This window comes from Sinohyriopsis cumingii, chromosome 18, assembly GCF_028554795.1.
Source record: "Sinohyriopsis cumingii isolate HCF-2022 chromosome 18, ASM2855479v2, whole genome shotgun sequence".
Classification (NCBI taxonomy): Eukaryota; Metazoa; Mollusca; class Bivalvia; order Unionida; family Unionidae; genus Sinohyriopsis; species Sinohyriopsis cumingii.
This window is the reverse complement of record NC_142978.1, coordinates 29644719-29659686: the sequence shown is the minus strand read 5'-3', so window position 1 is coordinate 29659686 and position 14968 is coordinate 29644719. Positions and strand designations below refer to the sequence as shown.

General features: G+C 35.7%; 1 protein-coding gene across 1 annotated transcript in view; it reads left to right on the top strand.

Annotated features, from left to right (window-relative positions):
• The window catches only part of LOC149776300 (dynein axonemal heavy chain 8-like), a 565538-nt gene that overhangs the window by 507223 nt on the left and 43347 nt on the right, over positions 1-14968 (top strand). Inside the window, exons 78-79 of the mRNA XM_089942774.1 lie at positions 8674-8876; positions 13205-13278. Of these exons, the coding sequence (XP_089798900.1) occupies positions 8674-8876; positions 13205-13278 (277 nt within the window). The remainder of the gene's footprint in view (positions 1-8673; positions 8877-13204; positions 13279-14968) is intronic.

Here is a 14968-nt window from a genome sequence, read left to right as displayed (position 1 = left end):
AATATTTAATGATTTTCATATGAGTCGGAAACAGCTTTAACTCATGTAAGGTGTGCTGTTCTTCTTTTTTGGTGTTGTTAACCTTGTCCATTTTAACAAGTTGCTGTGTTATTTGGACCTATTGTTGCTGACACTCTAAGGAAGGTCACTTTTGGCAGATTAGATGCATATGATGAATAATACAGAGTTCAACAATTCCACTTACTAGACCAACAGAGATGGTATACACCTGTCATAATTGTGGAGGGGAGCATAAAAACTTACCCATGTTCGTCCATCCCCTAACATGTCACAGTCTAGCCTGTGACATGATATCAGTCACAAATTATGTTTTGAAGGACTTACTGGATCAAAATGAAATTTGATGTAATCCTTTACATTAAGAAGGCCTAGGTAATTTTCAACTTACAGCATTTTCTGGCAGAATTTAACAGCTATGCCCCCTGTTTGACTTGGCACTTTGACTTCATTTCTACATAATACCTTTTCAGGGACTTCCTGGATTCAAATCATATTTGTTAATAGGTATTACATAAGAGATGATTTAAACTGAATTCAGTTTTCACCATTTTCCAGCAAAAGTGATTGCCCTTGTTTCACTTAGAATGTAACCTTTTCATTTTGTTCCACTGGCTGCAATGGCTGACATATCAGAGGGATTGTTGCCCACAAAGGGTACTTTTGTTCACAAACTTGTCAAGACCATAAAACTGGCCATGAAGAGATGGTGTTTACTGGGGGGGGGGGTGTCCAGATATGAAGAGGACCACTATAATATTTAATAATGCTAAAATCTATTATACACATCTTTGTGTTGGACCAAAGTGGTTGACTTTTCTCACATATCAATGAAATTGTTGCACTGCCTCTTCCACCAACTGTTAGAGTGACTGCTCCGGTGGCCTAAGTGGCTAGAGCATCTGCCTGAGATGCAGGAGGTTGCGGGTTCAGACCACATTTGAGTCATACCTATGACTTGTATTGTTAAAGTGGCAATAGAAGATGCCTCGCTTGGCATTGAGCATTAGGAGGTTAGTGTTAGGACTGGTTTGGCCTGGTGTCAGGATAATGTAACTGGGTGGGACATGATGCTACATGTCTGTGATATGTTGCCTCAGTTGAAAGCATCACAGTAAACTGACACACTGCCGGCATTATAACAGTATGTCTAAAATTGTTAAATTTACATTAAAAATATTAAAAAGAACACAAACACACATCAGCTGTTAGTATTAACTAAACATTGAGTTTCCCCTGCTATATCATGCCGTACCTTTTGCTGTGGTTAATATTTATGAATCCATTGAGTTATCAGAGGAGGGGTTTAGTTTTGAACTCCAGTTTAGTAGTAGCAATTACTTATCCTGTTGCTATTATGCAGGTACCTATTTTCGTGTCTTAAAATAACCAACTGTTCAATGTGAATACACCTCTCCCTCAATAACTCGTGCACAACTGAGATACATTGACCGCACTATAAGGGATGGCACGAGTTATTGAGGGACCACCAGAAATTGAAAAAATTCACTTATACATTGAGAAAACCATGGAGGGTGCTAGGGAACTGGGCTGTTTAATGACTGAATCCTCCTTTTACAATCACATCAATAATAATTGTTAATCATGTGCTTTTTCCAATGAAGTTGTTCGTTATTCTGTATAAATAACATTTATTTTCAAAATTTCCAACATGTGAAAGATCATTCCAACTGGTTTCAACCATCTTCATGTGTATTACATCACTGCTTTTTGTTTTGTTCAATAGTCTGGTTCCCGGAGTTGAATTAAATAGTATACTAGCAAGTCGGGAGTCAGAGTAGCCAGAAACTAGACTCTTATGTTAATATACCACCAAACAAGATTACTTTTTTCTCTCAAAAACTAGCAACATTTCTTTCATGAGACAATCGCCTACATCGAACCCCAAATTATTTATTATTCGTTTAGTACAATATTGATGTCATGATTTCATTGAAAGTGAAACTTCTTATCAATCTTGAGGATATCTCTAAGTACCAGTTCAGAACTTCTCTGAAAATTGCTTGCCCACAGTGGTCCATATCTGTGAAACCAAGCTCTTTATTTTATGAAGTATTTGTTTCACTTGGTTGCCTTGCTATCTTTGATCACAGTTATGAAAGAGATGGTTAATTTAAGGTAGTTTATGTTACATACACAATAAAATTTATAACAGTGTTTGATTGATCAACTGAAATGAGTTCACCCGATATACAACTGGGACTGCTATATTTTAAGTTTTTAGGATTTGTGCACCTTGTAACTCTTTTTTATATTCCACCTCCTTTATTTGATTCAAAATTAACATGACAATACAAAGGAGACAAGCTTGTATTTAGTGCAACAATACAACATATACTTCTGGAAGTCAGTTATCAGAACACGGTCGGCACTTATTTAGGTTTTCAGAGAAACGCTTGCGGACAGCTGTTACTTGTAGATTGACACATTTTACTTTTAAATACACATTGCATTTATGATGATTACACTTAAGTGGAACTAAAAGATATAAATAAAACACAAATTTCACTTAATACAAATTATTTAATTGGCATTTGAATATTAATGTACTGCCTTACACATAAGTGACATTTTCATTGATTGAAATTTCCTTGAATATCTTTAATTACGATGTACTAAAAATGTCGTTTGGGAAAGACAATGTAACCAATTATATGACTTCTTATTAAAAGTTGATAGTTTCAAAATGTTAATTAAGTTTCCAGGTCATATCTTCCATTTTCGACCATAAAACGAGCAATATATCAACAATTCAGTTACCATTTTTGATCGTGATTTTTTTTCAAGCTGAAGATATAAAAAAATGTGATCCATGCCTGACCCTGCATTATAAGCAGGTTCGCAAGTTATCTCCATGCGAGTTATCAAGGGAGTGATGCACATCCACTCTTATTTTTGCACACCACTTTATGTCACATGGTTTTATGCATAAGGTCATATAGTTCACTGACATCATACTGTGTAGACATCTGCCAAAACTGGCACCAGAGAAGTTACGTCTTTAGCACGTACCGCAACAGTGGTCATCTCCTGCAGTTATTAATTAGTCTCGGCATTATAACTCTCTGTTCCCTTTTCTAAAAAGCTATATCACAGCCTTTTCCCCTTAAGAACTTCGTTCTTTATAGGGCTTAAGAGGCTACCTCATGTTTGATCTTTAAAATTGGTGGACACATGTTCCTTCCATATATACAAGTCAGTTTGTTATTTGTAAGCCCTTGTGTTCTAATGAAAATAACCTGCCTCATGTTGAGGACATTGTTTTCTTTGCATATTTAAAACTGTGGTACAAAGTTAAATCCTTGTTATAAGGAAAAGAATGGGCTGCTTAAGTTACGGACATTATTCTTCTATCTTTAAATTCATGTATTATTTTTGTTTGCACTACATGTTGACATTGCAAGTGTATTTGAATGTTGCTTTAATAAAGAAATTCACAGTTCAGTTAATTTTTTTTCAGTTGGGAAAACTACCAGTGATTTTTCACAAGGTCATCTGGATTGTTTACTTTATGTATATGGTGTTTTCTAGTGCATACACAGGTTTGCACATGGTATGACACTCCAAATAACCAGGTGCATACATCACAGTGGTGTATGTGGTACAACCCTGCATATAATCAGGCAAGTTTCACTGCAGCCTTGTAAAGTACTCTTAACGCATACAATAAAAATAAAAATGTTTGCGGTATGACACTGCATACAACCAGGTGAGTTTCAAGTAAAGAAGTGATTTCATTATTACTTTATTGCAGGATAATGTCAGATCAGTCTGTGGGGCAGTGTGGCCACCAAAACAAATGTCCCTTGGGATACTCACACAGATTGCATTAGTTCTCAAAGTGCAATGAATAAAAAAGAATTGTTACACTTCTTGTGAATTGGTCTTATATCAAAGAGGGGGGGGGGCTTCCATCCCTGTTTTGTTCAGAATTTTTTGAAAAAGAATCTTCCAGGCCGTGTGTGTTTTGACAAACATCTTTAGCAGCTAGTGGAGCCCCTCTCAAAGGAGGGTCTAGCCTATCCACCTCCTTCTTGGTGCACAAATGCAGCCAAAGTGGGTATATCTATATACCTATTGATGTCATGGAGCAGGAAACCAGTTACTTGTAACCATGGCTTTGCATACCACCACATTCTCAGCTAATTCCTTTAGTGTGCAGAGAGAGAGACCACTTTGAATCCAGCCATATTACTGTGTGCAGGATGCTGTGGCCAGGTGTCTCGGTATGCACTCTGTTGCCATGGCATTATGGTGCACTTCTGCACATCCACTGTGAGGTTGCATTGGACTTCTCGAAAGTCATGCTTAAACCATAGTAGAGATATTCTAAGGGCTGCTTCTCAAGAAGCCAAGACTCTCTTGAGGGCATCATTTCTACCTTGGCTACTCCATCCCTGCTGGATAACTAGCATACATTGAATTTTCTCTCCAGTCCTGTTTATTGTAATTGACTAGGAAACGAGATCAAACTAAACATCCTAAGGGGCCATCTACAGATTGTTAAGCAGGCACAAGCCCTGTCCAGTCCACAACTCCTGCTAGACAATTTCCTTATCAGGTCCATGGTTCCCAAGTCACCACAGATCCATGAGGAAGTTCTCTGACCCCACCTTCCTTTTCTACTGGCAGGAAAGTGGGCAGCCCTAACCATTAACCCTTTCCTGCCATGCATCCCCTACACACATCACAACATGTGCTTGCCCAGGCCACTTAGGGTTTTGGTCAAGCAAAACATGATGTTGGGTGAGTCCTCACCATTGGTAATGAGGGTTATTGTCTCCAGCCTTGGGAACAACCCCCACCATCAAGGACCCACAGTTTCTTTCTCCATTCCAGTCTGGTGGAATTTAGAATAGAGGTGCACGTCCTTTTGCAGAAAGAGGCAATCCAAAGGGTCTTAAATAATTGGACTCCCGCCTTTTACTACTGAATCTTGTTCACCAAGAAATGTGGGAAAGTTTAAATCATTATCGATCTCTCTTCACTCAACCAGTTTTTGTCACAGGAAACCTTAAAGAGGGAGACAACCTCCTCAGTCTGAATGCTCTTTGTCCTTTAGATTGGACCATCTCCATTGACCTTCAGGATGCCTACTTACACATCCCCATATTTCCTCCACACTGCAAATATCTTCATTTTGTGTATACCATGAAGTTTTTTAGTTCAGAATCCTGGTGTTTTGAATCTCTTTTGCACTGAGAGTCTTCACCCTGGTCTTTGGAGTAGTAGCAGCCTATCTATGAATGAAGGGAACATCAGTTCTCCAATATCTGATGACTGGTTGATTCCTCATGTCCAGTTCAGTCCCTTCATCAGGATCTGCTCCAATGTTGATCCACTTTAACCCAAGGTTTCCTATCCAACCTTGAGAAGTTGGGACTTGTTCCTTCACATGATTTTGTTTATGTGGGGATGAACTTCCTCATGAACCAAAACTTGGTTTGGGTTCCCCTTAATCAGGTATATCAAACCCTGGATTTGCTTGAGACACTACGAGCAGTAACATTATCTGCTCTTCTTAATTTTTCCATATTTGGAACCTTGTACACCACTGCCAGTTTGGTTCCTTTAGGATGTCTCTACATGCGTTGTCTACAATTCTTCCTTTTTGCAAGGTGGAAACCTCACAGAGATTCTCTATCAAACCTGATCTATCTAGGACCAGATTTTCACCACCATTTGCTTTGGTGGACATAATTATTAGATTCCTGATGAGTGTCCACATGTATGCAATCGACCCCAGTCCTGTCTGTTTGTTGATGTATCTGATTAAGGCTGGGAAGGTCATTTCAAGCTGGAGAGCATAATTCTACAAAGTTCTGGGTCTCGGGCCGAATTGTGCTACCACATCAACAACCTAGAAATGAAAGTATTTCTAGCATTGCAAGGCTGCATCAACATGACAAGGGGCCAATGTGTCATCGACTCCTCAGACAACACAACTGTCATTGCCTACCATCAATGTCAAGGAGGTGCACATGCCCTTCTCTTTGCATGGAGGTTTGGAACCTCTTCATCTGGGCAGCCTCAGAGAATGTCACAATCTGAGTTTGCTATATTCCTGGCAAAGATAACATACACCACTCCCTCGATAACTCGTGCCCAGATAATTCGTGAACTGACTTATAATGCGGGGTCAGGCATTGATTACCTTTTTTAAACCAGAAAATACCCCAAAAATTGATCCCTATTTGTTGAACTTGAAGAAAATCATGATCAAAATTGGTAACGGAAACTTTGATGCATCGCTTGTTTTATCATCCAAAATGGTAGATAGTACCCGGAAATTTTAATCAACACTATGAAATATCAAATTTAAAATTAGGTCATACAATTTTTTAAATTTCTTTCCAAACGAAATTCCTAGTACACCACAATTATCGATATGTAAAGAAATTTCGATCAATGAAAATGTCACTCACGCTGAGTGGAGGCAGTGCTTTAATAAATAAATACAAAATAAATAATTTTTTTATCAATTGAAATTTGTGTTCTTGTTCTATCTTTTAGTTCCTTTTATGTGTATCCATCATAAATGCAGTGTGTCCTCTTGTAATTAAACGTAAAATGTGTCACTCTACTATAACAATTATGTCTGCGAGAGTTTCTCTGAGGATCTAATGAGATGCTGACCATGTTTTGGTAACTGACTTCCAGAAGTATTTGTTGTATTGTTGCACTGAATTAAAAGTTGGCCTCCTTTGTATTATCACATTAATTATGTCTTTTGAATCAAATAAAGGAGGTACAATAAAAGAAAATTTAAAAGGCATTTGATCAATCGAACACTTATAAATGTTCTTCTATGTAACATAAACTACTTTAAATTAACCGACTCTTTCATAACTGTGATGATAAGAAATTTCATTATTAATTCCAATTAATTCACAACATCAGTATTGTACCGACTGAGCAATACAAAAATTTAGCTTCAACATAGACAATTGTCTCACGAAATAATGTCACTTGTTTTTGAAAAAAATAGGAATCTTGTTTGGTGGTGTGTCAACAGTTAGTCTAGTTCCCTGCTCTATGGACTCCCATTTTGGCAGGATATTATTAAACCCCAATATGGGAACCAGTCTCATCAAGAAAACAAAAAGCATTGACGTAATACAGATTTTTTTATGCATACACGTGATTGTTGTTGAAACCAGTTGGAATGATCTTTCATATCTTGTACATTTTGAAAATAAATGTTATTTAAACAGAATGGCAAACAACTTCATTAGAAAAAGCGCATTATTAAAAATTAATATCGACGTGATTGTAAAATGAGGATTCAGTCAACAAACAGTCCAGTTCCCTAACACCACCCACCCCCACCCCCGATTTCTCGATGTCAAAGTGATTTTATTCAATTTTATAGTTCAGTCTATGTTTATGGACCCCGTTGTGCGCGAGTTAGTGAGGGAGAGGTGTATTAGCAGACAGTCATCCAGATAGGACAGAGTCTTCCTCTCTTCACTAATCAGTAGCACAGTCCAGTTTTTTTTCCTCTGGAGAGACCTCTAGTGGACCTGTTTGCTGCCAAGCTCAACAATTTCCATTTTAAATGTTTGTCCCCAGATCAGAAAGCATGAGCAGTTGATGCATTCAGCTTCTGGTGGGATCACTGATTCACATATGCCTTCCTATCCTTCTGACTGCTACCACAAGTTCTGCACAAGTCTGAACTTCTCTGTTTGCATCATTCTCATCACTTTGTGGCCCCAGTGATCATGGTCCATCATTCTCCTTAATCTGTTGATCAGTCTACCCATTTCTCTACCTCACAGAAGGGATCTCTGTCGCTACATCAGGGATCCGACCTCCAAAACAGGCCAAACATTCTCCACCTTCTTGCTTGGCTCATCTCTTGTGTTCTCTCTGCCAGAACAGGTTTTCAGGCCGAGCTTCTAGTTATGTCATTAAGGCAAAGAGAGCTTCTGCTTCCAAGGTTTATAATACCTGGTGGAGAATCTTCTGTTTTTGGTACAGTAGGAACACTTTGATCTTCACTTCCCATCCTCTTAACTTCATGAAGTAAATGATACTAGTTTGCTGTTAAATATAGTAATTGTCACTAAAAGCAAAAAGAACTTTATACACTTAATGGCAATTTTCACACAAATGAATATGTCTAATTTTGACAGACTAAGCATGTCATCAAGACCTTTCAGGTTTGTACAGGGATGCTGATAAGTCATTAAATATAACTGTTGTTACTTCAAAAAGACAATCCTTTGAACAACTTCACTACTACCATTCAACTGATTTTTGACTACCCTGGTACATGTAACAGGATTCTAGCATCAGGGCCTTTCATTTGCTGTCAAATGTAGCTGCCATTACAAAAGAAGTTGACAAATGTAGTTTCAGTTACTATTTTTTCAACAGACTTTAATCGAATTGTACAGAATAGAATCCTCTCAGATAACTTTGTATACTGCTTTTGCATTTGACTATTTAGCTGTTGTCAGCCAGTGAGTGATCTAATGTAACCACTTAAGTATTTTTTTTAATGTTAAATTTTTTAAAACCCTCAGAACATATTTTAAGTTTGCCCAACATATACAAATTGTTAAACATACATTGTTAATGAAATATATCTAAAAGAGATTTCATCTCGAGTACTTGTTTTCCTTAAAGGTGCTGGTGTCCAGATAGGACTATTCCACAGGCCAGGAAATATATAGCTGATGCAATGGGGCCGCGCTATGCAGAACCTGTCATTCTAAATCTGGAAGCCACTTGGGCAGAGAGTGAAGCCCGCGTGCCCCTCATCTGCTTCCTCTCCATGGGATCAGACCCCACCAACCAGATAGAGTCACTTGCCAAGAAACTTAATCTGGGTAAGATTTCTAGATCTGTTACTTCAGAAATTTTGTGGAGGAAATGTGAGAAAGCAGTTACGTTTGTATCAAGCTGCTGAGTTTTAACAGGTCCCTAATTTTTTCACATTGTCTCAGAATTTGAACAAGTAATTCTTTGTAGGTAAATTAAAGCTTCTAGTCTTTCTTTCAGAAGTAATATTTTGGGAAACTGAAAAAGATGTTCATTACAGAGCTGATATAGGTGGGAAATGAAACACAGCGTTCATTTTTTAAGTGGAATCAACACTTAAGGTTTTGATTAAAGTTTTTTATTTGCATATATTTCCTAAACCCCAAATGAATGACTTCTTATTTCTATTATTGTTACATTGAGAAACTATATCTTTTATTCTATGCACCAGTTTATCATATTGGTGCTGAAAGTACTTTTTTTGAACCAGTGTTCAAATGGAAAACTCCTGTGCAAAATTTTATCCACCAAAACTCAGATTTTAAAAATGACATTTTTAATTCTGAATGTGGAAACCTTGCTAAATATTTCCACAAATGTCTCAAAAATTTGGAATGGTTGGTATCTGTTGGAAAAAATAGCATATCTGGTGAAAATGGTGCACATGGAGTCCAGAAAAGATAGTGTCAAGTTTGTGAATGATGTAAAAGGGGCAAACAAATATGTCATGGAATTATTTGTCTAAGTTTGATAATGATTTATGCCAAATATAGAGAGGAAACTATCAAGGATTTTAAACTGATGCAAAATGGCAGCAGAGATGAAGGCGTAAGAAAGATGCAGATAATGTGTGAGAAATACTAATGTTAAATATATTGTTTTGGTTATTGAAGCTCAGAAATTAAAGGAATGACTGCTCCATTTATATTCACTGGACCCAAATTGATAATGACTTCATACATGTATGTGCTGACAAGTTGGATGCAGCATGATTGGTTAGAAGTTTCATACTTTTATGAATAGGCTGCCTATATTCCCAATAAGCATGCACATAGATTGGCATCTCTGGGTACAGCATAGGTGCTATAAGTGGCCAATATGTACTTTTTCCACAACTCCCAGTTGTGGCTAGCTTCATTAAGAGAAAATACCAGATTTTGCATAATTGTATAAATTTGTAACTGGTAATTTATCTCAGAATTTAATCTTTAAAAATCAGTTAGTTGCGTATTATACGGCTGATCACTAAATTCACCTTTTTATTTTAGATTAAAATCTAAACAGTCGTGGTAAACTGCTACCAGTTCTTTGTGGTTGCACTTTGCTTTAAAGGTCACTGGCCACCTATATTGTACAAACATGTGATATTATTATAATTATAAACAAAACACATTGGTTATGTATGCACACCATAAAAAAATGTTTAATTTGACTTAAACTCTGTTTTTTTGAATGAAAAAAGTATTTGGCAATCTCCATAAACAATCGATAGTTTCCACATGCCTAAACCGAATATGAAGTACATGTATCCCTTCTATTCAACCTAGCCATTCAAGATGCTATGTAAGATAGCTTTTAGGAAAAAAAACTAAATTTAAGCAAACAATTTTGATATTCTTTGAAAGAAAATAATCATACTTCATAACGTACATATTTAGGAGAGAAAACAAAAACTGACATCTTGCTTGTTCTAACTAAAATATTTATATACATTTTTATGCTAAAAATAACGACATTCTCAGTTTAAGTCAAATTATCAATCATCATTTATAAAACAATAATACTTAACAGATAATATTCTACATAATACATACACATTTTGCTAAGAGTAGTGTATGTGAGATGCATACAATACACACTCGATTACTGATGAGAGAGAATAATGTTGAGCATTTTGTCAGTATTTAGTTGCTGCAATATGAAGCTCTTACCAGTTAATTTTATTGTCTTTATTTTTCAAGTTGTCTTAGTGTGTGCGCACATAAATTGAAAGCTTGTCATTACTGGTCAATATCATCAATCATATTTGCTCCTTTATTCTGTACAAATTAGAAAGGAAATAATTTTGTGTTGAATTTGTGCCCCAACACACAGTACAAAAGAAATTGATAAACTTCCACTTGTTTGAAAATAAAATGAAAGAAATTAACCTTGCATTGTTATCATATATTCCTTCTTTTTTCATCATGCAAAAATTATTTTTAAAAAGTATATATCCACGAACTCCTTAATATGTAGTGGATACCAGCTTGCGCATGCATCCTTAGTGTAGTGTGTATCACTTATATCAAATAACAAAATCGCAAATGAGACGAAAATATAACCTGATTGCTTGAAGGTGCCTGCCATTTACACATGATAAGTTACTTGTTGCAAACTGACCCAGATTATATTGTATCCAGGTTAACTATAAGAAAGTGTCTGATAAATAAAAAGTAATTATTTTAAAATACATTCACTGTGAGTGCAAATGATAATTTTTTCGCTAGCATGGGTTACAAAAGTATTATTAAAGCAAGTTACTGTTGTGTATACTATTTACCCTGCAAACATCAACTATGATTACATATGGCAAACAAATAGAAGCCCAGGTAATAAACACAACTGGCAGGGAGCAATAAACTCATTGTTTAAACTTACTGACAGGTTATCAAATACATAGGTTATTTTATTACAAAGCAAACCAACCCCAGAAACTGACTTTGGTATATTTTTAGTGTGCCAATTTTTTCTTGTGAAGTCGGCCGACAAAAGGAAGTCAAGTTTGGTTTCTTTAAGTGTGCTGTTTTCTTTATTTTAATTATAAAGTCTGCCAACACAGAGAAGCCAACATTGATTCTTTTTACCTGAATTAAAGGGAATTTTCAAAATAAATTGAAACAATGGAACAGTTTTGAAAGTGACACAATCTAATGCATTGTGCACGCATACCGATATAAGGCTGAACAGTACATTAGTTTTCATTAGTTTCATCTAAATATTCCCTATCCATAGTTTATAGTGTTTTATTTTTCGACAAGAAGCATGTACTCGTCTAGCAGGGATTAATGCACGTCATTTCTGGTTGGCGTCCTCTGTAGGTGGTAAATCATAACTAAGAGAAAGTAACAGCATTGTATACTTCTATTTCGAGTAATTGAATTATTATTTCTTCTTTACACTTGATAATTTTTTTGTTCTTTTTGTGAATTTTTTTGTTCTTTTTGTGCAAGTATAACTACTTTTAATCATGTAATGCAAATCTGATGTAAAAAGAAAAATGTTGGAGTAGGGCCGGTGACCTTTAAAGCAGCTGTACAAGGAGAGCTACATACTCTTGTGCATTCCATGACATTGTAGGAACTTGTCTATGAAATATGATATCTCTGGTGACTATCATCTTTTGAATGTTTTTTATAATTTTGTTTTTGAACGGTTGCTTGATAGCATTTAAAACACTTGTCATTATTCAAGTCATTATTCCAGTATGCCATCATGGTTAACAGCTTACATGTCAGCTAGTTAAAACAAATACATACAGTCATTTGTTCCAGTTTTATTATTATATGCATCTCCAGATCACTGGATAGAATATGATTCAGCTTGACTAAAAGTGATATATCACTGATGGGTTATTCAGTGAGTACAATCTTTGGCATTACTACCATTACAGCCAATACATTTCTTTTGTCTTTAAAAAATTAATTAACTGATCAGTGGCTAAAAGATATGAATAACAGGCATAATATTTCCAGATTTTAAGAAAGCCTTTGATCTAGTTTTGCATGATATTCTTCATAGTAAGCCTAATTATTATAGATTTCATGACCGTACAAAAATTGGTTCAAGTCATAGTAACATGATAGGATTCAACATGTCTCTGTTCCACAACATTCTATAATGGGTCACATTCTCCTTTTATTTATTAATGACCTTCCACTCTGTACTCTACATTTGCATATGATGCAACAGTTTCTTCATCAAGTAGCAATGTCTATACCCTGGAATTGCAAGCTAAGTTCAGACTATACATTAATTGAGGTGTGGTAAAATGAAAACAAAATTGTAGTAAGGGAATCAAAGACAAAATGTATGCTTATGAGAACAGCTGAGAAAAATTAAACTTTCAAACTTAACATGTATGATAAATTAGTTGAAAATGTAAACATCAAGAAGTTTGGAGTTACCATAAACAGAAGTCATACGTGAGCTGTACTGTATGTATTTGTTGATGTGCTTACTTGCAAATGGTTATTTTTATGAGAGATACATTTGCATGAAGCTATATTTTTTTGCCCTTGTAGAAGGCATCAAGGAAGATTAGTTGTATTTAACTGAGTTACCCTCTTTAAATAAAGATGTTATTATTATCATTATTATTATTATTATTATTATTATTATTATTGATCTTTTTTAGAAATAAGGGCCATATCCATGGGTCAGGGGCAAGAGATCCATGCCAGAAAACTTGTTAACAATTTCATGCAGACAGTAAGTTGGCAATATGCTATTTAATGTTTCACAAAAATTAAATGCTAATAACAGTATATCACATGAAATCTACTCATTCATATTAACCTTGTTGTGACATATGAACTTTTGAGTCTGTCTTTCAAGCCAGATTTATATCAGATTTCCTACCTCCAGCCTTCAGATAAAGAGTTTTTTGTGGTTGGGGGGGTTACCAATCTAAAAATAGCATTTCACAGGCAGCGGAACTACTGTACCTTCATTCATTTGATCAGCATTCATTCAGACATGTTACTTGTGATCTTGATCACTTTCTATGCACCACAATCAAGCCAAAATTGTTATGTTTTGACTTTGTAGATCTGCGTGGTTAGTGGGTGAGAGACAATTTGAAATTTATCAAATACAACTTGAGCCATGTATTCAGAAAGAGATCCATGGAATGAAGGTCATACCTCTAATTCACTTTTTTAACCAAACTTAAAAAAATGGGGTTATATCACTAAGATCTCTAATGGTCTAAACAACTGGGCAGATTTACACATATTAACTAGGTAATTTTGCACCTGACAGACTGAGTTTGTTACCACTTGGAGACATAGCTTATCTGATTTTGATCAGACTTGGAACATTGGCTTGTATCATTAGGCTGTTGGTTGAGTTTAGTACTTAACAAGATTTATGCATTTTAATAACATGCTTTTGTATCTGATTGATTGAGATTCTTGCCACTCTTGAGACCATATTTCTGATCTGATGCCCTTGGGTAAGGCAGTTTACTCTGATTTTGCCTCAATACTAAATAACCTACTTGTGTTGCTGTCCCATAAAACATCAAATCAAGGCAAAATTTCTATCAGTTTTAATGAAATTTGGAATATAAGCTAATGTGAAAATTCAGTAATGAGCAAGATTCATACATACAAATGAGGTGATCTTGCATCTGATTGGCTGATGTAGTTATCACTCTGGAAGTCACATTTCTGATCTGACTTTAATAAAACTTGGTTGGTTGTGGTTTTTGGTTGCAATGGCACTTTCACCTCATTGGCTATGTCATTCCTCATTCCAAGGAAACGGGAACTAGGTGCCATTCCCAACAACACACCAAGGTAGCAAACTTTGACCCACCTGGATAGGTATCAAACGCATGGCTTTTGGATTACAAATCTGACACTCTACCAGCTGAGGTACCTTGGCTGCCTGATCAAACTTGAATCTATGCTTATATTATCATCATCTCACATGAGATCATTAAAGAGTTGGATTTATGCATAAATATTGAGGTGATCTTGTATGTGATTGGCTAAGCTTGTCTTGACTCTACTAACTCAAATTATATTTTGATTTTTATAGAACTTGGATTTCAGTAGGCTTAAATCCTCAAGATCTAACAGAAGAGTACAATTATAAGCAAGATCTATGGATATTAATGAGGTGATTTTGCACTGGAATGGATTAGCATGTCAACACATTAGTAACTCTTTACCAAACTTGTTGAATACATTGATGTTTTTAAGATGTTCAGTGAGTTTTATTATGAAAGAGATGTGAAAATATAAACGAGATATCTTGCATCTACTTGGCTGAACTTCTTACCACTCAAGAGACAGTATTTCTGACCCAATTTTAATAACACTTGGTTACTGGTCTAATATCAACATACTGGACGGCTTTTATTATGAATGAAACCTATACATATTTATAAGGT